The 27244-nt window shown below is 38.1% G+C and overlaps 1 protein-coding gene across 1 annotated transcript in view; it reads right to left on the bottom strand.

Annotated features, from left to right (window-relative positions):
* Positions 1 to 27244, bottom strand: part of UNC13C (unc-13 homolog C) — a 591483-nt gene that overhangs the window by 167497 nt on the left and 396742 nt on the right. The window contains 1 exon segment of the mRNA XM_036844585.1: positions 23689 to 23774. Coding sequence (XP_036700480.1) covers positions 23689 to 23774 — 86 coding nt within the window.

Raw genomic sequence — 27244 nt, forward strand, 5'->3', positions numbered from 1 at the left:
TGCAAAGAAAAAACTAAAAGTCATTCTGGTCTTATATTCCTTTGTTATAACCCTGAACACCACAAGGCAATAGAGAAATGTTAACAGAGTTCTGAAAGAAAACAAGTATGACCCACAAATTATATACTTAGCCACTTAGTCATACAAGTACAACAGAGAGATATTTTCAGACATGCAGGGGCTTAGAATATAAAACCATGTATACTTTCTAGTAAGACTTACAAATATATGCTAGAAAAAAACCCAAATCAAGATCTGGGATGACATTGTTTTAAAAAAAATACAAGAACAAAGCAAAAGTAGGATAAAACGCAATACCATATTTTCACATAAAAAGTATTTTGGTTAATTATAATGTAAAAACTTAAAGGTATAAAAGTATTTGTATGTCAAATTTGAGAAAAACATTTATTCATTCATTCATTCATTCTTTTTTGTGCTTCTCTGTAACTTTCAAATTTCCCATAATTGATTTTTTCAATCATAAAAATAATATTACAAATTTTTAACAGACAAGAAACCATCCTGTCATATCCTCTGGTGTCTAATAAAATGTTATGTTCCACATTTTCTATATATTCTAAGAGGTAAAAAAATAGAGTTTTTAGATCATAAAGTACATAGATCTTTAAGTTAGATCTAACTAGTTCAATAGTTTTCAACTCATGTTTCAGCATTGAGTACTCCATTCAATGTTAATATTCATGGGGCACTTATTCATAGGTGCCAGGCAGTCTTCTAACCATCTTGTTTGCAGCACCTCATTTAATCCTCACAATAATATAATTTATCAGACAATGAAATTGAGGCACAGAGTTGATACAAAAATTGCTGGATGTCACATGGATGGTAAGCAGTGGAGATGGATTTTGTACTCATCCTGTGTGATTAAAGCCAGCGTTCTTTGTTACTTAGCACTCTGTGGAAGATATCCTCTGAAATAATACCAACTGATCCCCACCTTCAGGTATTCACACCCTTGAGTAATCCCCTCCTCTTGAGGGTACATTGGACCTAACGAATGACTTCTAATGCATAGAATACAACAGAAATTAGGAGATAACACTTTTGTGGTTGGGTTATAAGAGACTGTGAATTCCACTTGCTATAGACTCACTCACTATTGCTTTTTTGGCTTGAACACTTTGATTAAATAAGATGTCATGTTAGAGAGGTCCTCCTGGCAATCAACTGCAAGGGAAGAAGTGAGGCCATCAATCTAACAGCTTTTGAGAAACTGAATTATGCCAACTACCACATGAGAGAGCTTGGAAGAAGATGTTTCATCAGTCGAGCCTTCAGATGAGACCACAGTTTTGAATGACACCTTGATTCCAGCCTTGTAAAAGACCCTAAAACAGAGGTCACATTTGAACCATGCCCAGACTACTGACTCTGGTAGGCAAAATAATGCACCCCTCAAAATGTTCAGTTGGAATTAAGTTTGCTAATAAGATGACCTTAAGATAGGGAAACGATCTTGGATTTCTAGATTGGCTCAACATAATCACTAAGGTACTTAATGGTAAAAGAGGGAGGCAGAAGGGTCAGTGTCAGAGTGATGAAGTATAAGACAGACTTGAATAAATATTGCTGGCTTTGAAGATGGAAGGTGGCCACAAGCCAAGAAATGTGGGAAGCTTCTAGAAACTATAAAAGTAAGGAAATGGATCCTACCCTAGAGCCTCCAGAAAGAAAGGCAGCCCAGTCAACACTTTGATTTATCCCAGAAAGACCCACATCACACTTGACCTACAGAATTGCCTGAAATAATCATTGTTTGAAACACTAATTCTGGGAATATTTTGTTACAGAGCAACAGATATCTAATAAACATACTCTGTCACACAGAAGAAGAATCAGCTGCTTTGTAGTCTTTCTCTCTGAACACCCCACGTGCCACCAAAGTAGTCACTAAAGTTTTGAACTAGAGTGTTCCATAGAGCACAACAGCTAGAGCAACTGAGCTAGACTAACTTCTCAGGAGATGGAGAAATTCCTCTGAACAGTATCACTATGAGGGACTACAAATATTGAGAAAAGAATAAGCCAATATTATAGGCCTTGTTTGCCTTTGGGTTTTTTAATGTGATCTCTCATGCCAGGTAGTACTTGTAAGATTTTCTTATGTTGGGTAAGAGATGACTTTTTTTTTTTGGAGAAGTCAAATTTTTTAAAAAATTGAAGTATAGTTGATTTACAATATTATATTAGTTTCATGCGAACAACATAGTGATTCAATATTCTTATACTACATTTAAAGTTATTATAAAATATTGGCTATATTCCCTGTGCTCTACAATATATCTTTGTTGCTTATTTATTTTATACAGGGTAGTTTGTTAATCCCTTACCCTCATCTTCTCCCCCCTCCTCCTTCTCCCCAATGGTAACCACTAGTTTGTTTTCTTTATCTGTGAGTCTGTTTCTGTTCTGTTATATTCATTCCTTTGCTCTATTTTTTAGATTCCACATATAAGTGCTAACATACAGTATTTGTCTTTCTCTGTCTGACTTATTTCACTAAGCACAATACCCTCCAGGTCCACCCATGTTGTTGCAAATGCTAGAATTTCATTCTTTTTAATGTTTGAGTAATATTTCATGTGGTATATATACCACATCTTCTTATCCATTCATCTGTAGATGGACACTTGGGTTGCTTCCATATCTTGGTTATTGTAAATAATGCTACTATGAACACTGGGATGCATATGTTTTTTCAAATTACTGTTTTCATTTTCTTTGGATATATATCCAGGAGTGGAATTGCTGGATCATATGATAGTTCTATTTTTAGTTTTCTGAGAAACCTCCATTCTGTTTTCCACAGAGCTACACCAATTTACATTCCCACAAACGATGTACTAGGGTTCCCTTTTCTCTACATCCTGGATAACATTTGTTATTTGTGTTCTTTTTGATGATAGCCACTTTGATAGGTGTGAGATGATATCTCATCATGGTTTTGATTTGCATTTCTCTGATGATTAGCAATGATGAACATCTTTCCATGTGCCTGTTGGCCATCTGTAGGTTTTCTTTGAAAAGTGTCTATTCATGTCTTCTGCCCATTTTTTAATTTGGTTATTTATTTGTTGATATTAAGTTGTATAAGCTGTTTATATATTTTGGATATTAACCCCTTGTTGGTCATATCATTTGCAAATATTTTCTCCCATTCCGTAGGTTGTCCCTTTGTTTTATGGTTTCCTTTGCTGTGCAAAACTTTTAATTAGGTCCCGTTTGTTTATTTTTGCTTTTGTTTCCTTTGCCTTAGGAAACAGATCCAAAAAAAAGATTGCTACTATTTATGTCAAAGAGGGTTATGCCTATATTCTCTTCTAGGAGTTACAGAACTATATAAAACTGTAAAGTTCCAGGTCTTACATTTAGGTCGTTAATCCATGTTGAGTTTATCTTTGTATATAATGTGAGGAAATCAAACCTCTGGTTTGATGGTTTCTTTAGTGGCATGCTTGTATTCCTTTCTCCCTAGATTTTGTGTATTTAATGTAGGTTTATGAATTGTGATTACTATGGAGTTCATATATGTTGACCTATAACTATATCTACTTGTTTTAAACTAGTCACTTAAGTTCAAACACATTCTAAAAGATCTATATTTTTTTACTCCCCTCTCCCAAGTTTTGTGTTTTTGATGTCATAATTTACATCTTCATGTTTATCTCTTAAGTGTTTATTGTAATTATAGTTAATTTTATGATTTGCTTTTTTTGTCTTTTCATCTTTGTACTAGCTTACTTAAGTGGTTAATCCACAGCCTTGACTATATATTTGCCTCTACTAGTGGGATTTTTCCTTTCCTATAAATTTTTGCTTTTGTTGTTTAATTTTCTTTTCCACTTAGAGAAGAACCTTTAACATTTCTTCTAGGGTTGGTTTAATATTGATGAACTCTTTTACATTTTGCTTGTCTAAGACGTTCTTTATCTCTCCTTCAATTCTGAATGATAATCTTGCTGGGTAGAGTATCCTAGGTTGCAGGTTTTTCCTTTTTAGCACTTTAAAAATATCATGCCACCCCACTTCTGGCCTGCAAAGTTTCTGCAGAAAAATCAGCAGATAATCTTACAGGGGTTCCCCTGTATGTGACCCTTTATTTTTCTCTTTCTCTTGCTGCCTTTAGAATTCTCTTTAACTTTTACATTTTAATTATATGTCTTGGTGTGGGTCTCTTTGGATTCATGTTGTTTGGGATTCTCTGTGCATCCTGTACCTAGATTCCTTCTTCAGGCTTGGGAAGTTTTCTATCATAATTTCATCAAATACATTTTGGCCCTTCTTTCTCTCTCTCTTTTCCTTCTGGAATCCCTGTGATGTGAAAGTTATTACACTTGATGTTGTCTCAGAGGTCCCTTAAACTGTCCTATTTTTAATTTGTTTTCCTTTTCCTATTCTGACTGGGTGATTTCCATTATTCTATCACTTATGCATTCTTCTGTACCACCTAGTCTGCTCTTAATTCCTTCTAGTGTGTTTTTCATTTCAATTATTGTATTCTTCAGCTCTGAATGGTTCTTCTTTTATATTTACTAGTTCTTTTTAAAAAGTTATCACTGTGTTCATCTATTCTTTTCCCTAGTTCAGCTAACATTATTACTATTGCTTTGAAACCCTTTATCTGGTAAATTATGTGTCTGTTTCATTAGGTTTTTTTCAGGGTTTGTTTTTGTTGTGGCTGTTATTGCTGTTGTTGTTCTTCCATTTAAAACAGATTCCTCTGTCTTCCCATTTTTCCTTGACTTTCTCTGTCTCTATGAAATTAGGTTAAGCAATTACCTATCCCAGTCTTGAAGGAGTGTCCTTGTGTAGGAGTGTTCCTTTGCAGTCTGTGTGTGCCCAGTGGCTTTGGTGGGAGAACTGGACCTGAAATGAGTATGAGTCACATCTTCCCCCAGGGTGTGCTAGCAGCTATCACCTTGGTGGGAGGTGGGGCTGGAGATGGAGGGGTTAGAGCTAGAGCCAGGTGTAAGTCAGGGCTTCTCCTATGCTCAGTGGCCAAAACTGCCTTATCAGGGGTATAGGCAGGTCCCAAGGCGCAGGAACAGAAGCCCTGAGGTTTGGGTTCAAGCTGGTTCTGTTCCCTGTAAGTGTGCTCTCCTCCCTCCCAGCATCAGCACCTTTGCCCCAGAAGGGAGCAACACTGAAGCAAGAGGGGGCAGAGTAGGTTCTTGGCATGGGTTGGGACCCATGCTTTGGCAGTCCCTGCAGACCAGAGTTCAAGACTGCTTCCAATCTGCCACCTGCCTGAGCGCCTTCACCCTGTTCAGATGCAGTGCTGGGTCAGAGCCAGCTCTGTCCCCCATACTTGCACACTCTCCTTGGCAACAACAGCCTTTGCCCTAGTGGGGAGCTGTGCTCTGGAGCAATGGGGGCTGGAAAGGTCCTCAGCGTGGTCAAGGGTGCATGCTGGGGCAGTTTCCGGAAACTGGCCAGGGTCCCAGGCAGTCTCAATCTTCTTCCTCCACCATGCTTCGGGAGCAAGCAAGTGTGTGCATGCTCTTCATGGGTGGAACCCAAGTTTCTCACAGCCCCCGTCCCCCCCGCCCCCACTGCCGATCTCACTGATCTTCAAAACCAGCCAAGAGGACTCATCTTCCCAGTGTCAGACCTCACAGCTGGGGTGCCCAGTAAGTGGTTCAAACTGCTCACTCCCCAGGGAGGATCTCCAAGCCTGTGTAATCATCCCCCTTCTTTGTCCCTTCCTAGCGGTGCAGGTCCTGACCTGATCACTTTTTTTCCCTTCCAACCTGACTCCGTGTGGATCTTTCTTTCCAGCGTTTGTTGTATAAGAGTCTTTCTGCCAGTCTCCAGTTTGTCTTCAGTGAGAACTGCTCCACATGTACGTGAATTTTTGATGTGTTCATGGTGGGGAGGTGAGCTCAGTGTCTTCCTACTCCTCCATCTTGATCTCCTCTGGGATGGTACTTCTTCAGCCTCATATGTGAGTGGTGACTCTCCTGTGCTTGTAGTTTTCCTGCTTGCAAATGACTTACCACTGGTTGCTTCTCTTTGCCTCTGAAGCATCTTCACACATACCTCCACCCTATAACCTTGTGCCCAGCTTTCATTCATTTTGCTTTCTGCCTTTGTGTTTCTCTAAGCCCGAGAAGTGGTTCTTGGTCATTATTTTGTGGCACCCTTCCATCTATGCAGTGATTTATGAGGTATGACGCAATGAAGATTTTATTCATCATAATGATGCTACTAAAGTTTATAGATAAGTTACTTCACTCTTTTAATAGAAGAAACTATTATTTTAGGTCATGTATTATTATTATAATATTATAATAAATAGTATTTTATTTTAAAATATATTAAAATAATTTCACTCATACTCTCTTAATGCTAAAGTTGTTCCTACTGGGAGAGAAATGGCTGGAGTTTCCTGCAGCACATGCCATTTGTGTAGCTTGTCAGCCTCGGTTCTAGTTGGACCTATTTTGAAGTCAGGATTATCATTTTGGAGCACTCCAATGACAAGCAGTGTACAGTGCACTGAAGTCTCTTGGGGACTTGGAGAAGAGGGTTCCCAACACAGACCACAGCACAGTGGATTCACCTTCTCCAGTACACATCTCTGTTCTGTCTCCAAAGTGCCTCTCATACTCCAACCTGCTCTCTCCAGCATCAGACTGTCACCAGGTATAATCTCTGTCTTCCTCTCCCACTAAGCTTCTAGAAATGCCCTCTTCTTGCCCCTTTTCAGCTCTTTTGCCATCTTGAATAGCCCATTGTTATGAGATTGATGTAAGTCTGAGGTTACACCACCACAAGCCACTCACAGGTAGTTTCTTAATAGGGTGAAAACTATGTGCATCTTGTTTCTATTATGCTTTCAAGGTCTGCTCTAAAGCACAAAGCGACTTTAGACAGGGCCTTTTCCCTTCTTCTCAAGTTATAACCAGGCATCATATATAGTCTATAACTGGCAATCATCCCAAGAGAACCAACAGGAGGTCATTCATTCAGAGATTTCCCTGGAATGTCTCCAAATAAAAAAACATGGCAAAAGCATGGTTTCTGGGCTCCTTATCAGGAGAAAGTTTCTGGAAAGCTGGTTTATACCAATTGCCATCCCCTTCCTGGGTTTTCATTGTTGTCAAAACATTTTCACTTGCTGGGTATTGTGAATCTCCAAACAAAGACAAAGTTTCTTGATCAAAATATTAACCCAGAAGCTACAGATATTTGTATTCTTTGATTCCATCTGTATATCTGCAGGCACTGTTGCACCTGTGATTGATTTGATTTGATTTAGTGAGAGTAAATTTACAAGTTCCACAAGTAAAGTCAAGTAGTTTAGATAATGTTCATGTGTTGCTAAATCATCTTGTCTTCTTTAATACCTACCAGGGGCTGCAAGGCAGCAATAAGGATCTTACGGCCAAGATATTTAAATATTTATATTTCCCTTTTAAATTGAGTTTTTCAAACTAATTTTAACAGTTACTTTCAATTTGTTATTACTAATGTTTTCTTTTAACTAAAACTGCTAATAGGGAAGAAAATTCTGAGGTTTTGTTAGTTTTTCTTTACTTTTCTTTTTATTTTCCCCCTATCTTTCCCCAGTTGAGACGTGGCTAAAAGATTAATAGCAGGAAAACAATAGAGGGGAAAATGAAGAGTTAAATACATAGTTTTCATATAAGTGGTAATTTACTATGTTATGCTATTGACATATGCAAACCCATTTCTTTGCTTTCAGCAATTGCCAACTTTATTTTCTTAATTGCACTCTTACTACATTTTCCTCCTGGCAATTATGACCTACTATAGATTTCACATTCAAATGCTCCATTCAAATACCTTGCCCAAGGGATGTGATAATTGGCCAGGAATATCTTAATTAGTTTTAAGAGAAAAAATTGTTATGCTTAAATATAACATTCTCATTATAGGTATTTAAAAATAAATAGTTAGGTACACAAAAACAGGATCAAAATTGTGTCAAATTCCCAATTATTATTGGGGAAATTATGTCTATACTCTATTGGTATTTGAAAATTCATGAATATGGAAATAAGTCTGGATGTTCTTCTGTGGGATTTAAGTCTTACTGCTGTGTAGTTTTAAATGATTCAAAATTTTTTATTTGATTACCTATCATGTTCTAGAAGTGAGGATTGAACTACAAATGGGATTATAAAGTTTCTGACTCCATGAAGCTTGTTTTTAAGTTTAAGAGCAGTGTTTTTAAACTGCTGGTCCAACTCAACAATGGGTCATAAAATCAATTTAGAGCACTATAACTAAAATTTAAAAAATATATATATATAATTTTAGTTAGTATATTTACATATATATCTACACACATATAAATTGAAAAACAGAATAAGAAATAAAGTTTGAGGGTTTATATTACCTCTACACTTGTCAAGACTCCATGTGTCATGAAATTTTTGTTTTGGTTGTGTGTGTATCTGTGTGTGTATATATACTGTGTTATTGTAAAAATGTAGTTTTTGCTTTGGATTGTGACCCAAATGCTTACAAATAGTTCCATAAAAGAAAGAGAAAAAATTAGCAAACAAGTGAATAAATAACTAGGCTAAATAAAATGATTCAGATACAGTAAGTGTTTGAAAGAAAAAGGGGGGTGGATTTTGTGGGAGTGGAGTGAGGGATGGGATGGTCAGGGTAGGTTATGAAAAGGAATGAAATGTGAACTAAGACCTGCAGGGTGGGAAAGAGCCCGCTATACAGAGAGCAGGGAAGAGCTTTATAGGTGGAAGGAAGAGCCAGTTTGAATGCCCTGCTGTAGAAGCAAATCTGGCCCAGATGAGGAATAAGCATGAGGGCGGTGTGGTTACAGATAAACGAGAGGGAGAGGGAATGAGATGCACTTGGAGGGTGAATAGATTCAGACTACACAGCATGTCATAAGCCATGGTTTTAAAAATAATGGGTTTTGGTTGACTGAAAGGGGAAGATTTTGGAAGCTTTTATATGCCAGAGAATGTCTTGATCTAATTTAAATTTGTGTGGGTTAGTCTGGATGTTATGAGCACAATGGATTAAAGGAAAGCAAGAGTGGAAATGTGCAAAATATTTAGGGGGCTATTACAGCTGTCAAAGCAAAGGAGGTCTGTGGCTAGAACTAGTTGGAGGTAGTGGAGATGGAGAGAAGGGTACAGAGCTAGGTATGTTTTGGAGGTAGAACAAGTATCGTTTGCTTATGGATATCTGTGTGTTATGTGTCTGTGGATGGTGGTAGACGGAGAGAAATAAAGGAATCAAAGATAATGGCTAAACACTATACAAATGACATCTTTTGCTGGAATGGCAAAGGCCAAGACAGGAATGGAATTTGGGTGGGGAGGTTTTAATTCTAGAGGTTCATTTTTAACAGGTAATTTTGAGATCTAATAGACACAGTTTTCGTCCACAGCACTGATTCAATTTTATAATTATATATTTATTCGTGTAATTATTTGCTCATTATAGAGTAAAAAGTTCCTCGAGGCGGGAGTCATGACTGTTTTGTTTATTTTGTGTGTTGTATTGATCCTTGCTTTCCCAGCACAGAGCAAGCATGCAGGGAAAATCTACTGACCTAATGACATATAGGTGTTGTTATTAATGAACACTTTTATGAATGTCAGTGATGGACTTTCCTTTGGTGATCATTTTTTTCAAAGAAATTAAGTTTTAACAGAAGAAAATTTCTACCTGCCTAATGGTGAGGCAAGAACAATGAGATTTCTTTACAGAACCATGAAGCTAGGGTCATTGACCAGTTAATCACTTGCTTCTACACACCAGCCTTCTAGAACAGTTGTTTCACACACTTTAGCACACATGAGATTCATTTGGAAGTCTTGTTAAAATAGGGAATGCTGAACCTTATGCTCAGAGTTTCTTATTCAGTAGGTCTGGGGTAGGGTCTGGGGATTTGCATTTCTAACCACTTCCCAGGGGATACTGGTGATGCTGGTCCAGGGGAAATCAGTGCTCTAGCAAGAAAAGGTTCTTAATCTGGGGTTCACAGATCCCTGAAAAAAGTCTGCAAAAGCGCTGTGGGGGATTTACACACACATCCCTGAAAAGAGATATACACATTTTTCATGTATATGCTATGTGCATCTTTCTGGTGATAGACCCAGCATATTTCATGAGGTACTCAAAGGCCTTCAACACTTAATTAAGAGTAGTGTTACTCAATCTTGGATATATAATAGAACTCCCTGAAGTCTCGGCTCTTCTATTCAATTGCTGTGTGACTTTGGGTAAAATACTTAACCTCTCTGTGCCTCAAGTTCTTCATGTATAAAATGGAGCTAATATAACAGTACTTACCTTATGGGCTTGTTATGAAGTTCAAATAAGTTAATATTTGCATATCATTTAGAGAAGTACTTAATAAGTGCTAAATAGGTGATTGCTAAATAGGATTATAAACCTTAGAGTATTCTTTTTTTTAAAGTCTAGGATCCACCCCTGGTGATTCTAATGCACAGCCAAGGATGACAACCACTGCTCTGTAATGAAAAGAGAGCAAGAGATAGATGAGTGCCTTTCTTGAGAATGTGGTGTTAATTTCCTCTCAGCGTAGCAGACCTCCCTTCCCAGAGGAGCTTTGCTAGGAAACTAGAGAGGGCTAGCAAGAGCCCCAGCATCTTGGAAATGAATTTTCTTCTTAAAACCTCAAGAGCTGGTTCATGCTGACCTTTTTTCTTGTGGTAGGGGGAGGGGCTGAGGCAAAGCAGCAGAAGGAAGAAAATTGGTTTTATCCAAGCTATTTCTTTTGTTTAAAATCAACGCAAACAATAAAAGCCTGTCCTAATATAAGAAAATACTAACATTATAAAGAAATGATCAGAGAGGTAAATACTAACTGTGTGAGCAAACTAACCTTTGAAATGACACCAGCGACCCTTGCCTCCTGTAGTTCATGTCCTTGTGTGCTCCCTCCTACACTGAATGTAGCTGAACTGTGTGATTAATAAGATATCACAGAAGGGACAAAGTCTAACTTCCCAGGCTAGGTTGGAAAAGACATTGCAGGTTTCCCACCCTGTGTCTTGCGTTGTTCACTCTGGGAGAAGCTAGCTGTCACACAGAGAGAACAGTCAAGCAGTTTGTGGAGAGGGCCACAAAGAACTGAGGCCTCCCACCAACAGCCCTTAGTGGCTTGACAGCCATGTGAGTGAGCTACGTGGGAGAGCCACGTGGGAAGTGACTCTTCCAGCCCATCAAGCTTTCAGCAACTGCAGCCCTGGTTCCTATCTTAACTGTAACCTCACAAGAGACCCCAACCCCAAACCTCCTATTCTGCAGAAACCATGAGAGATACTACATTACTGATTTATGTTTTAATTCACAAAGTTTTGGGATAATTTGTTACACACTGATACATAACTGATGAACTAAACTTAAACTTTTATTTTTTAGATGCCTGAGCTGAGAGTTTCCCTTTGGCTATTTTGGTGCCACTGCAGGTGATCTGCTCATTTTATTTTTCCTAACCCTTTAAGCCCATGTAAGATACAAGGAAATGGTTAGCTAGTAAAATAGGCATACTCTACGGGGGAGAGAAAGAGAACCCAGTCTCCTGCTTTGTGTTTTCCTGAGGCCTCACATCCAGAGAGAAAAAAAGTAACAAGATTCTTGAGCTGTACCAAGCTCAACAGTTAGGGGTCAGCTATGCAGGACCCTGAATTGAGTCGACAAAGTCTAATACTATCTTAAAAGAAAAATGCAAGAAAGCTCAACGTTTCTTAGGAGCAAAGATGGCAAGGTTGCCAATCTAAACCCCCCTGAATTGTTGGTGTCCACTACTGTTCTTTATTTCAAAACCAAATAAACCAAAGAATAATGTGAGAAACGAGTAGATTTTTCCTGGTTAAGACTGAGTTTGGGCTGAGAGAAAATGACCATGAAGACCTTTAAGTGCTATTTATATACTGGTCATATAACAATTTGAAATAGCTGAATAGGTGATGCTCCATCACACGGTTCTAATAAACCAGGTTATTTGGCTTTTGGAAAATAATTTCCATTTACCTGAGATTTTGCTGAAGTTCACCACCGTGGGGAGACAGACATAAAAACTGTGGCACTGAACCTGAGAATATACATGGGGTGTGTCTGACCAAAATATGTGCATATGCAGACAGAGAGATCACACCCATAGCCTACATTAACTTAGACCTGTTCTTGCTGTGTGATTACCTTCTGAGTTGGAGATGTGGGGACCCAGAAAAAGTGGTTGACCAGTTAATTACATCCTACTCTGATATGCTCACTTCTATCCAGGGAACACAATATAGTACTCAGATCAGCACATTTTAATTAATTTTTACCAAAATCAATTATAAGGCGAGTTGGTAGGTGATTACAGGGTGAGATTAATGACAGCATTACAAACACTCCTGAACACTTATTTTTTTCTTTCCTGTTATCTAGAAGCCAAATGTTGTAGTCAGCATGTTCTAGATTCATTATACACACAGCTCATCCTCTCTGTCTATTCCAGAAATTCAAAACAAGTAGTTTCAACTTAATCATGGGGGGCAGGGAAGAGGAATTGTCAGAGAGGAAGCAACTGCGAAATGCATTTACTCTAAGTGTGAGCAGGGCTCGGGGCTCCCCAGTTGAGGTCATTTGAATGAACACTGATGCTTTCCTTTAGAGTAAAGATGAAACGAGGCAAGAAAGCCCTAACTGTCTGAGAAATAACATGTTTAGAAGGTGAAAAGCAGAGTCAAATAAGCTTCATATCTAGTTTCCATTTTATTTCCTTTTAAGTGTGTGCCCACTTCCAGCTCACCAGGGTAAGCAGGATTTAGTTTGCCATCCCCACCCCTCCCAGTTTTTAATTTTAATGCTTTTTCTCCTTATTCTGATTTCAGGTCTTTTGGAAGGGCTAAGCAAGATGTCCCAAACACCTCAGTGTGTTCAATCTGCTGGAAAATCCTGAGTGCACCAGGTGTTCGAGAGGATAATAAAGAAGGGGTGAGGGACTGGTGGGGAGTAAGAGGAAAACATAAGACAAGTGGAGGAAGGCGGGGCTGAACCCATCTGTCTACCTTGGTCTTGCCCTGGCTTTTTAACATTTACTTTCACTGATTTCTATTTCCCTATTAAATTCCAGGGGGGTTGGCATTTAAAGGTTTTAGACTTTAGATTATATAATTTGACAGCTAATTTTTATTAACCAGCCTGTGACATCTGTTTGATGGCTAAAATTTGTCTCTAACTCATAGAAGTAGAATTTTACCATATGTTTTGTATGCTGTGCTTGCTAATGTGAAATAGTTTGTCATATGTTGGGAAGCCTTTGGCTAAGGATTGAATCTCAAAGGCTTATGTGATGAAAGACATCTTGTTGAACTGAAGCTTTAATATGCTGTTGCCCAAATATCAATATGGACAATTCGAGTGATGAATAATGTACTTTAATATAGAATGTACTAGAAATATATAGAAAGTTTTAACAATGTGCATTCCTGGGCTCTAATATAGATGAAAGTCACTCTGAATCATGTAGGTAACCTACACACACATTCATATACACACTGTTTTAATGCACCTTGGATTTTCATTGAATGATTATTTATTGAGCCCCTACATGTGCCAGGCATCTGTTAAGGACTGAATATGGTCAATGTGGTCCCTTCCCTCAAAGAGGTCAAAACTTCATATAATTGAGAATGTCACTAGTAAGAACCACCTATGCTACTTAATAAAAATTTTCTGTAAAATATATATGAAGCATGCTGGACAGTTAACTGTGGAAAATACTGTTATGCAAAGCCTTACCAACATCCCCAGTTAAAGTCACACTGAAAAGAAAAATAAAACATAAATAGATGGCAAAGCTAGTTATCTCCTTTCTATAACATTTAGCTTTTACAGCATTATGGTTCAAAAAAAGCATTAAATGTTTCAAAATACATTGAGTTTTGCTCTATTCAAAATAATAAAGATTTAAAGAAAGATGTAAACATTAGAGGAAATTTATTTGCCTTTGTTGTAATTTGACTCCAAGACAAAAAAATGAAAAATTACTTGACATGAATGGTGTATGAGCTTCTGTTTTTCCTTTGAAAAGGAGATAAAACAAAATAAGCAACTTTTTCATTCTTTTCTAATGAAGGGTCACTTTCCTCTAAGTTACTGAATACACCATGGACTTTTCTTAACCTAAGAATTGTATGCCTACTTGGCTGAGTCATCAATATCTTTCTTGTCATTTTTCTCCCATTGAGTTTCATGCTAATGGACTTGGCCCAGTCCATTCCCTTCCTCCCTTTATTTTCTTGAAAATTACTTTTTAATTCTCTTCTCCTTTTAAAAATTATTATTTTAATTCTTCTTTTCTTTCTATTTACTTACAAACTTTTAAAAATTGATATTGATAATGGGTCTGCTCCTTGAACTTGTTTTTCTTTCCTAATTTGTTCTTACATAGTTGATGCATCCATACCATTCCTCCACTTTAACTTTTCATTATAAGGGACATTTTTCTGACTTACTTATATATCTTCAAAAATCATTGTGCATTCACTGGTCAGAATGGCCACCATGAAAAAGTCTACAAATAACAAATACTGGAGAGGGTGTGGAGAAAAGGGAGCCCTCCAACACTGTTGGTGGGAATGTAAATTGGTGCAGCCACTATGGAAAACAGTACGGAGGTTCCTTCAAAAACTAAAAATAGAACTACCATACAACCCAGCAATCCCACTACTGGGCATATACCCAGAAAAGATGAAAACTCTAATTTGAAAAGATACATGCACTCCAGTATTCATTGCAGCACTATTTACAATAGCCAAGACATGGAAGCAACCTAAGTGTCCATCAACAGATAAATGGATAAAGAAGATAGTGTATATGTATATACATGTATATACATGTATATGTATACATACACACACACACACACACACACAATGGAACATTACTCAGCCATAAAAAAGAATGAAATAATTCCATTTGCAGCAACATGGATGAACCTAGAGATTATCATACTAAGTGAAGTAAGTCAGACAAAGACAAATATTATATGATATCACTTATATGTGGAATCTAAAAAAATGATGCAAATGAACTTACTCACAAGACAGAAACAGACTCACATAGATAACAAACTTGTGGATACCAAAAGGGAAAGAGAAGGGGGAGGGACAAACTAGGAGGTTGGGATTAGCAGATACACATTACTATATATAAAATAGATAAACAAGGACCTACTGTATAGCACAGGGAACTATATTCAATGTCTTGCAATAACCTATATTGGAAAATAATCTGAATATATACATTTAACTGAATCACTTTGCTGTATACTTGAAGCTAACACAACATTGTAAATCAACTATATTCTAATTTTTAAAAAATCATGTGTTCAGCTCAACAATGGAAGAAGGCACTATGTTGATTATACATTCCCTAGATTAGTAGTTCTTAAATTTTAGCATGCATCAGAATCACTTGGAGATCTTATTTAAAAAAAAAAAATCAAAAACAGATTGCTGGGCCTCAATCTGAAACAGTAGGTGTGGGGTGGGACCCAAGAATTTGCATTTCTGATATCTTCCCAGGTGATGCTGATGCTTGCTGGTCTGGGAACCACACTTTGAGAACTACTGGCCCAGTGAACCAGGAAAACTTAAGAAGTACCAGTAAATACATTTTGTTCTTTTTTTTATTTGGGGGTGTGGGGCAAATATAACACAGGATCCCTCAAATAAGCTGCCACATATAAACTGATACATCAATCCAGAAGTCATGTTTCGGTTCATGGTTTGACTCATGTGACCTGCAATTTAAATGAATAGACCTGGTCTTTTTGCAATAATGAACACTGAGAGTTAGTAACCATTTACTTTTGTTTTGTTTTCATTTTTTGTCCATTAATCTAGACTTGGAATTCTGTGTGAAGATATGTCAAAACAAATTAGTGGGTTGCTGTAGAAAAGCAGGTGGGGACTGATGAACAGAGTGTGACTGGAAGAGGTATTTCACAATTTGTTAAGGAAGCAAAGCATTATAATCCTACCGTCTTCTCTTACCACATACAAATGCATGAGCAACACACACACATACACACACACACACACTGTTTCTGTGGGTAAATCAAAGGTATTTAGGTGTTGTTTTTTTCCACATCTGTGATTATTAAAACCTTCCCAGAACTGCTACAACCACAACATGTGGTAAAAATAATTATCGGGACTACATACTTAGAAAACATTTCTCCTTTATATGAGTGATTGTAACTGGTTTGTGTGATTTGTGCCAAATTGTGACCGGAAATTTGAGTTTGGGAATGGAACGTATATCTTTGCTTTTGTCTGTTTGTAGACATAGGCTTATATTCATGTATGCATTCATTGATTCATAACATTTTTTATTAAGGGTCAGAGAAAGGGAGAGTAGGAAGATTCATACAAAGATGAATGAGAGCTCAGGGCATGGTGGATGATATATCTGTGAAGTATAACACAAGCGTAAATGGTACAATAGGAAGTAGTCAATATTAAGGGAGAATAGGGAAGAAGTAGGTATTGCTCAGGGAAAACTTGACAGAAGAAACATTTGAATTGGACTTTGAAGAATGCATGAGTCTTTGCTGGGGATGGCAAGTAGGAGAAAGCCTGGGCGGGGGTGGGGGACATCATTCACACCTCCTGGGGAATAAACTTGTATAAGGATTTCAGGGAAATTTTAAACAGGTGGATGTAGGTAGAGCATATAGTATGTGTATGGAGGAAATTATTAAGCACTAGGGCTGAAATCAGGTACAGAAAGGAGAGGAGGGAGATGGTGTAAGCTAGGCTAAGGAATTTGGACCTTATCCAGTGGTCCAGGAGGTGTCTACAAAGGAAGAACCATATCAATGAAGGTAGAAGCAGGAAAGATAATGTGTCTGAACAAGAACAGCAGTAAGAATCATAAAAAGGAAAGTTACTGAAGAGAATTTCATATATAGAGCTTTCAGTATAGATGTGCTAATAGGACGCAGAGAAGAGAAGAAGTCAACCATGATTTCCCAATTTTTAGTTGAAGCAACTGTACTGTTTATGATGCTATTTTATAATATCAGGAATGTAGAAGTGTCTTAAAGTTGTGTTGAACTGTCTCTGTGGCATTCTGGCAGCCATGGCCAAAGTACCTAAGTCTTAGCAAAAAAGCTTTCAGAACAGGAAAATGACTTATTAGTCATATGAAATATAGGATAGAATTTGTTCAGGTATAAGACATTATCCACTAAAAGCTAATATTTTATCAGTAAGTATTGTATTATTTCTTTGAGTCATTCAACAGTTGTTTCCGGACAAGAGTAATATTGAAGATTCTCAACAGGATGAGGGAAAGCCACCTGTCATCTCTCCTTGGTTGAGAAATACCAACATCTCTGTTATTTATGGGAATTTCTGTACCTCTGAGGAGTGTTGCAACAGGGAAGGACACCAAACAGGTTGAGAACCACTACTGTATGAAAAGGAGGCCAGAGAGACCCTTTACAAAGTGCTCCCAACCTTGGCTCCAAGCACAGTCTTTGAAGAATACAGAGGCATAGCTTTAATCTCTGTCATTCCAATAAGGTTAAGAAAGATTGAGAGGAGGAAACAGGAGACGAAAGAAATCAGTTGTTCCCAGGGAGGTTTTACTGATTGCAGAAATTAGTTGGAAGCCAATCTTTTCTACCAAAATATGAGGATCAAGATAAATTGACAACCAGTGATTTGTGAGAGTAAACTTAAAAATCAGCAGAAAATTACTGATAGGAAGACAAGAAAGGTGACAAGTATCAAATAATAGTTTGAGGTAGACCAGGTATGAGCTAGACCAGAAAGATGTTAAGGACAAGAATATTCTAAGGGAGGCTAGAGAAGTTCATGGGTCAATAGGTCAGTTCTTTCCGTATAGCCAAAGTGGTCAGCGAGACCAGGAGAGATGTGACCATGACTTTGTGTTCTCATTGTTTTTGTGCCTACAAGGTCAAGGACAATGTTCTTAAATGCACAGAGTGGCCTGAGACCTGTATGTGGGTGAAGGGCAATAAAAAAATTATACTTCTCTGAGAGAAGGCCTCCAAAAATAAATGTAAGAGAGTAAGATATTCTAAAGATATTCAACATGCAAATACTCAAATTCATACATCACGAGAAGATAGTGCATGGAAAGGGTGAGAGCAGAGTTAACGGCAACAGTTGTGCTTATTAGGATGATGAGATAGAGAAAGATTACAAAGGCAGTCTAACAATTTTCACCTATTGATGAGGACCAACATGATAACTAAGCAGCAGACCAGAAAGATTGGTGATAAAAAGATAGAATGTCCAGTGTTAAAGCCTTGCTGCTACTCAGTGTGTGGTGCACTAACCAGATGCCTGGACATCATCTCAGATTTTGTTAGAAATGGGGAGAACCACCTACCCTGCCCCCAAAAAGGTCTACTCAACCAGAATCTGCATTTCAACAAGATTCCCGGGGACTATTGTGCACATTAAAGTTTGAGGAGCTCTGATCTGGGAGACTTTAAATAAGGCCAGGTGAAAGATGACTGTATTTTGCATATCACAATTAATTCCATCTCTGCCTAAGTTAATTAAGTAAAACAGCCATTTTTAACTCATCTATTTTCAATGATTTTTAATTATTTTTCTACTCAAAGAATCATCTGAGAATTTGGCAAATGCCTTAGATACTCTTCTCCCATCCCATCCATCCTTACAAGTGGATGCAATTTCAGAATATAACTTAAAGCCCAGCCACAAATTCCAATTTAAGAAGCAGTATTTAAAGAATCCCAAGCACTCTTCTACAGAATTATTAATTAGAAACCACCTGAATGCTTGTGGACCCAATCCACCAACTGGCTGCTATCTTGGGGCCTAGCAGGGTTTGCTTTTAATAGAGACTTTGAAGACACCCACATATGTTACACAATCAGGGCCCTGAAAAGGACTGCCTTGATTGCCAGGCAACCAAGTTCTATGGATACCAAGATGACATATAAAACGTGTTCAGTCAACTGCAATTGCCAAGTAAAACTTTCAGTCACTTACAGGCATCTAGACATTTGGGTGGTATTATAAATCATCTGCAAGTTTTTGTTTACTAAATTATAATCCTCAAGATTGTGATAATGGCTAATGTTTGAGTATTTATTATGCACTAGGAAACTATCCGCTCCTCGCCCCCGTATCTCTCTCTCTCTCTTCCTTTCTCCTTAAAATAACCTTGTAAGGTAGGTATTTTTGTCCCTAATTTTAAAATATGGAAACTGAAACTTACTTTAATAAACTGTCCCAAATCATAGCTAACAAGTAAATGGAAAGTAGCAGAGCCTGAACTCACACATAGATCTAACTTACTGCAAAACCTGTATTTTTACCAGCCAGGCTAAAGACTATAAAAGTCTTTAGAATAACTGCTTTAGAAAAAATTCTGCAAAACCAACTCTATTTCACTATAAAATGAAATATTTCATCAGAGACTTTTTTCTTCCTACACTACCTTTTCCACAGAAAGTACATCTTTTTTGTAAAATCTGTAAAATAATTTATTCTGGTTCATTCAGCAAGTTATCACCAAAGTTTGATACTGCTTATCAAAGTTGTAAGGTGATTATTGTCAAATATGAAAACAAAATAAGATGGCTCATATAGACTGAGTAAAGTTGGGGGAAAAGTTATTTTATTTTTAAATTAAATTATTCTTTTCGTAGCAGCTGATGAGTTCATGAAGTAAAGCAAAAAGCTGCATCAAAAAGCCTTAAGTCCATAAATTCTAACTCCCTTCTCTGTTGACCTGACTTCATCAGAGGTTACTTACAACTTGGGCTCAGATGCTTTAATCATAAGACAAACTATGTAGCCCAAATTATATAACAACACAGAGTCTTTCTAGGCCAATAGCCTGAAGCAGTCCTCCACAGTCAATTAATTTTAACAACATTCTATAAGGCAAATAGGGAGAGTAAGAACATTACTATCACATGCAAAAGAGCCTGCCAGAAGAATGTTTTTAAGTATATGCCCTCTATTCTGTAAGGTAGTCCTGGTCCTCATTTTCTTTAACAATTATGATTCATGTCACATTTTTTAAAATGTCAGAGTATGAAGCCATATATTACATTGAAATGGTGAAAGGGAAGGAGGGAGAGATAGGGAACAAATGAACATGGATTTGTAAACACTCTCCTAGGAGTTTTAAACCTTAAATGATCCCTAAAGGAGACTGTTTTGAGACTTTCACAGATCTTTCTCCATTTATATAATAATAATGCTCTCCTCCCATTAGCACCGTGATTTCGAAGTATAGTATATTTGAGGTATCATGTAATCCTCACACCAACCTGTGAACTCTTATCACCTTTTTATTGAAAGGAAGACTAAAGTTTGGAGACGTTATACATTAATTGCTCAAGCTGGTGCAGCTCATAAGTGAGAAAGCTTTCTGAAACTGGGTTTTTCCCAGACTCAGATCTCTTGCTGCCTCCCAACTAGCAATACTACAAATGTTTAGTTTGAACATAAGTATCTGGCTTTGTCTGCGAGGCTCTTTGTATAAGGTTGTCCCATTTGTAATTTGATTCAAGTAAACTAACACATACTAAGCTTCTATTAAGGTTCAGTGAATACAGAAATGACAAATACAATCTTTACACACAAAAGCCTTCTCAGCTGGTGTAGAAGAAGATACATAAACCAGGAACTGCAATCTAAATTACTTCCTTACTATACTCATCATGCCTTCCTAAAAATGGGTGTGAATGTGCAAACTAGTGAACTGGACACTTTAGGTGAATTGTATGGGATGTGAATTATATCTCAGTACAGCTGCTATTAAAAAAATAAAATAATAAATTAAAAAAAATAAAAAAAATCTGTGTTAAGGAAAGGATTCTTGTCTCCAGAAAACCTAAGCTAGTCACAAAAGAATTACTTACCCTTGATCTTGGACCTGACTTTTAATAATACAATCTCAGCATTTTGGGATACTGCTTTTGTCCAAAATTATTAACCTCTAATCAATAAACATCCAACCAAAGTTATGGTGCTTTACATGTAGCATTTCTAATTTCATTGTTGTTTCAAACAAACATTATATTTTTTGAGATTTACATTTCCTAACATAAATATTATACTTAGTTGTCTAAAATTACTACTTATTTTTTAAAGCAAAGGTAACATCAAATAAAACATCCAATAGTTGCACAAACATTATATAAATAAAGATAGAGGCCCTGTCCAAACGAAATGTGCACTGGTGGGCAGTGCCACTGTGGAAAGTTCCCAAATAGTCAAGTTCCTCTGAAATACGGGCAGGAGCGGCTCCTTGCCCATTGCCCAGCCCTCTGACCCAGTGTGAACTTTTCATTTTACAGGTGAGGACAACGAAACACGAAGGTGTTGACCTCTTAAAATGTTCCCAAGATCACATAGAAAAGGATCACAAACAGACGTCTCTACTGCTTTTTCTACTACTCCATTGAGTTGGGATTAACTGGTAAAGTCTTCACTGATGCAACACATAGTTATTAAGTAGTTTCTATTTTCTAGGCTTCGTTCTAGGCAATATAGATGTGTTGATAAAAATCACAGGCAAAAAATTTACACTGTGGCAAGGAAGACAGATAAGAAGCCAGCCCAGGTAAACAAGTAAATAAAGGATAGTAATTAGTTGCTATGCAGAGGATTAAGATAAGGTTATTCATGGAGGTGACTTTACCTCCTGAGCCCTACATGGCTGCTTGCAAAGAGTGGTGGGAAGAGAAATCCAGGCAGTAAACGAGCTGATGAAAAAGCCCGAAGGCAGGAATGAGCTTCAAGTGTGCTGAGGAAAGTAAAGGAATCCACGATAATCCTATGTGTTTGATTTAAGTAACTGGTCGAATGCTGGTGCCAGTAATTGCAATGGAGATGTGGGGGAAAGAAGCAGGTTTTGACAGGGGAGATTAAGAATTCTATATTGATCCTAAAAAAGTTTGAGATGACTGATAGGCAGTCAAGGAGGGTAGGGGTGTGTCGGGGATAGGACTAGGGGAGTAAAATGCTATCTGAAGAAACTGGTTCCTGTCTGACTTACACATTTTGGATCCCAAAGAGACAACTGAAGCAGAGTGGTATAAAAGGATGTGGTTGGTAGGAGGCAGAGGTACAGAAAGCAGGATTGATCAATACAATGGAGAAGGAACGCTTCACTGCAGAATAAGGAGTTTGCATCTCTGAGCAAGTTCTGGTATAATTTTAAGGATAAATCCTAATTTATCTAATTAGGTGGTAGACACAGACTTTACCAGAAAATCAGGTATTAAAATCTATTGTGTACCTTCTTTTTCAAATAAGGAAAAGCACTGTATGTTTCCTCTGTGTGCCCTAGCAACAAGCTTACATTTTAGCAACACTAAGAAAAAAACAGTGGCACAATGAGCGCAAACTCTATCAGTCATCTTCCACCCTGCGGCCCCAATGCCTGTTCTAAGCTGCCAATCTGAACAGGACATGTCCCTCCTGAAATCCCTTTATGGTCTGTCGTTTCTCTTAGCAGAGAGTCAAACTCCTCATCATGGCCCACAAGGCAGCACATGCTGGTCCCTGCCAACTTCTCCAGCCTCATTTCCTGCTACCTCTTGCTCACAGGACCAGCTGAGTTCTCTTCTCAAATGAACCCTGGGTTCACTCTACTTGTTAATGCTTTGTCCTTGACCAGGACAAGACAGAGATGCTTCTTGCTCATCTATTCCCAAAGTGAACTCCTACTTATACTTCAGGTCTTTGTCAAGATAACACTTCCTCAGAGGAAGTTCCTCTAGAAAACCTGCCTTGCCCCCTTGTCCTAAGTCTGACTTAGGAGCTTCACCTCCAGATATTCCATCATCTTTAGCACTGACCACCCCCACGTTGAGAGGGTCTACATATTTGCAGCTGTCCTGCATAATCTTGTTGAGGGCAGGGACCATAGCTGTCCTGTTCATTGTTGTATCTTCCATACTGAGTGCAGATTGGGCATTTCGCATCTAGGGGCTTAAGACGTAGTGAATAAGTGCAAAGAAAACTTTCTACTAGATTTTAAATTCCTAGAGAGCAGGAACCCTAGGCTGGTTAAAAATACTACCTCCAACTCTAAACACAAGGGGAGTGCTCAAAGAAATTTATAGTTTTTCAACTGAGAGCTGCATTTCCCATGCTTTACATTCTATGATTTGAGTATATTGAAAGTGGAGCTTCTGGTGAAGAGCCCTGCCATTGTCTTTGCACCAGCTTTGGCCATATTTTAACCTGCCCAGCCATTGGATACCATTTCTAAGTCTAGGTAGACAAATATCTGAACTAATATTACTCATCTACCCTCTCAATATGGTCTGATTTATGCCATAAGTATTTATGCCATAAAGTATTCCTGATTTATGCCATAAGTATTTATGCCATAAAGTATTCCTGCATCTAAACTTTGTCCTACAAATGAAATACTCACTATTATCCTGCAACTTAGACCATTTGATTTAAAATGCATTTCTTCAGGGCTTTTAAATACTTTGAGATCTTTATCTTTCCACAATGTGGAAATAAGTTTTAGAACTAAACTGATCACAGTGATCGATGTTTTGATGCAACAGTTCCTTACACTTAAAATCAAGAACACAAAATCAGAATTTAACTAAAACATATACTCTTAATAAGTTTAAATATTTGTAATTACCTTCTAGTGCCTCTTTCATATCCTGAGCAAAAATGGTCCACATAATTTCAGCACTTATTTTTCCCATGTTCAGTTCTTGAGGGAACCTAAAGCCAAACACATATATTAGTAGATCAAAAAGAAAAATGTGCCTGAAAACACAAAACACTTCACATTACATAGACACCACAGTAATTATTACATAGTTTATAAATACTTTTACTTATGAGATTTCTCTTTATAAATTTTCAGGGGTAGGGAAAAAAAGCTAAACAACAGAGTGTGGCGATAAAGACAATTATTGGGTGAAAGGAAAATAGACTTCATTACATCAGTGCCAATGTAATGGTGCCCAGGGCTCCTGATGGATGTCTTATGCTGTGTGTTTGTTTGTGTCTAAAGAGTTCCTTTAGTTTTATCAAACACTTCGTCTTCATATGTCTCAACTTGAGGATAGGCCAGAGGAATCTGAGGAGCAGATGCCATATAACAGCAAAACCCACACCTCGCATTCATCTGTCAGCCATTTTTCTCGAAGCAAACTTGAGTGCTTCCCTTCTCTATTTGCTTAAAGCAAATTATTTCAAGAAAGATTCCTCATTCCTCTGGTAAAATGGCCCATGGTGGACCCACTAATCAGGACTCCAGAACTACCAGGCAGGCTGTGTATTTTAGATCAAACAAGCTTAAGCCAAAGACAAGATTCCTACTGCTGCTGGATATGTATTCTGTTTGTATGTGTTTTCAATCTCATGTAAGCCCAGTGAAAATAATTTCATTCATTTCATTTCACTGTAAACACTCAACCCATGCCAACATGCAAGACTGAAAGTATTTTCTGTTCTAACAAATATATATTATATATTTTATGCATTGAATATATTATTTATAAAGTGCATGCATATAAATGTTTATATACATATATACAAGCTAACATATTAAGAAAAAATATATATATACATATACATGTAAAGTAACAAGAATAACTCTCACATTCATTTTTTTTTTTTTTTTAAAGATTTTTTTGATGTGGACCATTTTTTTTTTTAAGTCTTTATTGAAAGTTAAGACTTTGTCTTCCTATGCAGGGGGTGCGGGTTCAATCCCTGGTCGAGGAACTAAGATCCCACATACCTCACAGCCGAAAAATCAAAACATAAAACAGAAGCAATATTGTAACAAATTCAATAAGGACTTCACATTCATTTATATCTTTGAGTCCAAATCAAAAAAAGAGAAAAGAGTAATATAACCCTGAATGGGATAGAAAGGGTTACTTAAGTAAATATGACCTCAGTATAACCTCAACAAAGAAAAGACCACATATCCTGCATAATATTTCACCAAAGCACAGCGTGTTTCATCAAATGTCCCTTACAAATTTCCATCTATCATCAATTTACCTAATAATGTCAACTGATACTTTAAAACTTAAATGCGGATGCATTATTATTAAGTATTAAAACAGAACACTTCCTATGATCAAAAAATAAATATAACCTAGATATATACAAAATTAGTTTTCAACAATAAATTTTACCCCCTTTATATAAAAATAACCTTTGGCAAGTAATGTTTCATTTGTGGATAGCTACGAATATCCCATATATGTAGTATATTAATTTTTATGTAATAGATACACAGCAACAAAATTGTAAGTGATATAATTACAGTGATTTAAGCTTATAAAATGAGGAAATCTAATATTTTAATTTTTTGAATCCAGAATAAAGAATGTATTAATTCAGTTTATGGTGCCCTGATATAAAAAACAAAGACATTGGGAGACCTTCAAGATGGCGGAAGAATAAGACATAGAGATCACCTTCCCCCCCAACAAATACGTCAGAAATACATCTACATGTGGAACAGCTCCTATAGAACACCTACTGAACGCTGGCAGAGGACCTCAGACCTCCCAAAAGGAAAGAAACTTCCCACATACCTGGGTAGGGCAAAAGAAAAAAACAAAAAACAGAGACAAAAGAATAGGGATGGGACCTGCACCTCTGGGAGGGAGCTGTGAAGGAGGAAAGGTTTCCAAACACTAGGAAGGCCCTTCGCAGGCAGAGACTGCGGGTGGCAGAGCGGGGAAGATTCGGAGCCATGGAGGAGAGCGCAGCAACAGGGGTGCGGAGGGCAAAGCGGAGAGATTCCCGCACAGAGGATCGGTGCCGACCAGCACTCACCAGCCCAAGCGGCTTGTCTGCTCCCCCGCGGGGGCGGGCGGGGGCTGGGAGCTGAGGCTCGGGCTTTGGAGGTCGGATCGCAGGGAGAGGACTGGGGTTGGTGCATGAACACAGCCTGAAGGGGGCTAGTGCGCCACGGCTAGCCGGGAGGGAGTCCGGGAAAAGGTCTGGAGCTGCCGAACAGGCAAGAGACTTTTTCTTGCCTCTTTGTTTCATGGCGCGTGAGGATCGGGGATTCAGAGCACCGCCTAAACAAGCTCCAGATACGGGCGCAAGCCGCAACTATCAGCGCAGACCCCAGAGACGGGCATGAGATGCTAAGGCTGCTGCTGCAGCCGCCAAGAAGCCTGTGTGCAAGCACAGGTCACTCTCCACACCTCCCCTCCCAGGAGCCTGTGCAGCCCGCCACTGCCAGGGTCCCGTGATCCAGGGACAACTTCCTGGGAGAACGCACTGTGGGTGCGCCTCAGGCTGGTGCAACGTCACACCGGCGTCTGCCACCACCTGCCACCGCAGGCTCGCCCCACATCCGTACCCCTCCCTCCCCTCGGCCTGAGTGAGCCAGAGCCCCCGAATCAGCTGCTCCTTTAACCTCGTCCTGTGTGAGCGAAGAACAGACGCCCTCAGGCCACCTACATGCAGAGGCGGAGCCAAATCCAAAGCTGAAGCCCAGGAGCTGAGCGAACAAAGAAGAGAAAGGGAAATCTCTCCCAGCAGCCTAAGGAGCAGCGGATTAAATCTCCACAATCAACTTGATGTACCCTGTATCTGTGGAATACCTGAATAGATAATGAATCATCCCAAAATTGAAGCGGTAGAATTTGGGAGCAACGGTATATATATATTTTTCCTTTTTCTCTTAGTGAGTGTGTATGTGTATGCTTCTTTGTATGATTTTGTCTGCATAGCTTTGTTTTTACCATTTGTCCTAGGGCTCAGTCTGTCCTTTTTTTTTTTTTTTTCTTTTAGTATAGTTTTTAGCACTTCTTATCATTGGTGGATTTGTTTTTTGGTCTGGATGCTCACTTCTTTCTTTCATTCTTTATTTATTTTTTCTTTTTTTATTACTTTTGAATTTTTAAATTTTTAATAATTTATTTTTTATATCAATAACTTTATTTTATATTATTCTATTACTTTTCATAATTTCTTTCTTTTTTTTTTTCTCCCTTTTCTTCTGAGACGTGTGGCAGACAGGGTCTTGGTGCACCGGCCAGGTGTCAGGCCTCTGCCTCTGAGGAGAGAGAGCCAAGTTCAGGACACTGGTCCACCAGAGACCTCCCGGCTCCGTGTAATATCAAATGGCGAAAGCTCTCCCAGAGATCTCCATCTCAACGCGAAGACACAGCTCCACTCAACAACCAGCAAGCTACAGTGCTGGACACCCT

Source organism: Balaenoptera musculus, chromosome 2 (genome assembly GCF_009873245.2).
Source record: "Balaenoptera musculus isolate JJ_BM4_2016_0621 chromosome 2, mBalMus1.pri.v3, whole genome shotgun sequence".
Lineage (NCBI taxonomy): Eukaryota > Metazoa > Chordata > Mammalia > Artiodactyla > Balaenopteridae > Balaenoptera > Balaenoptera musculus.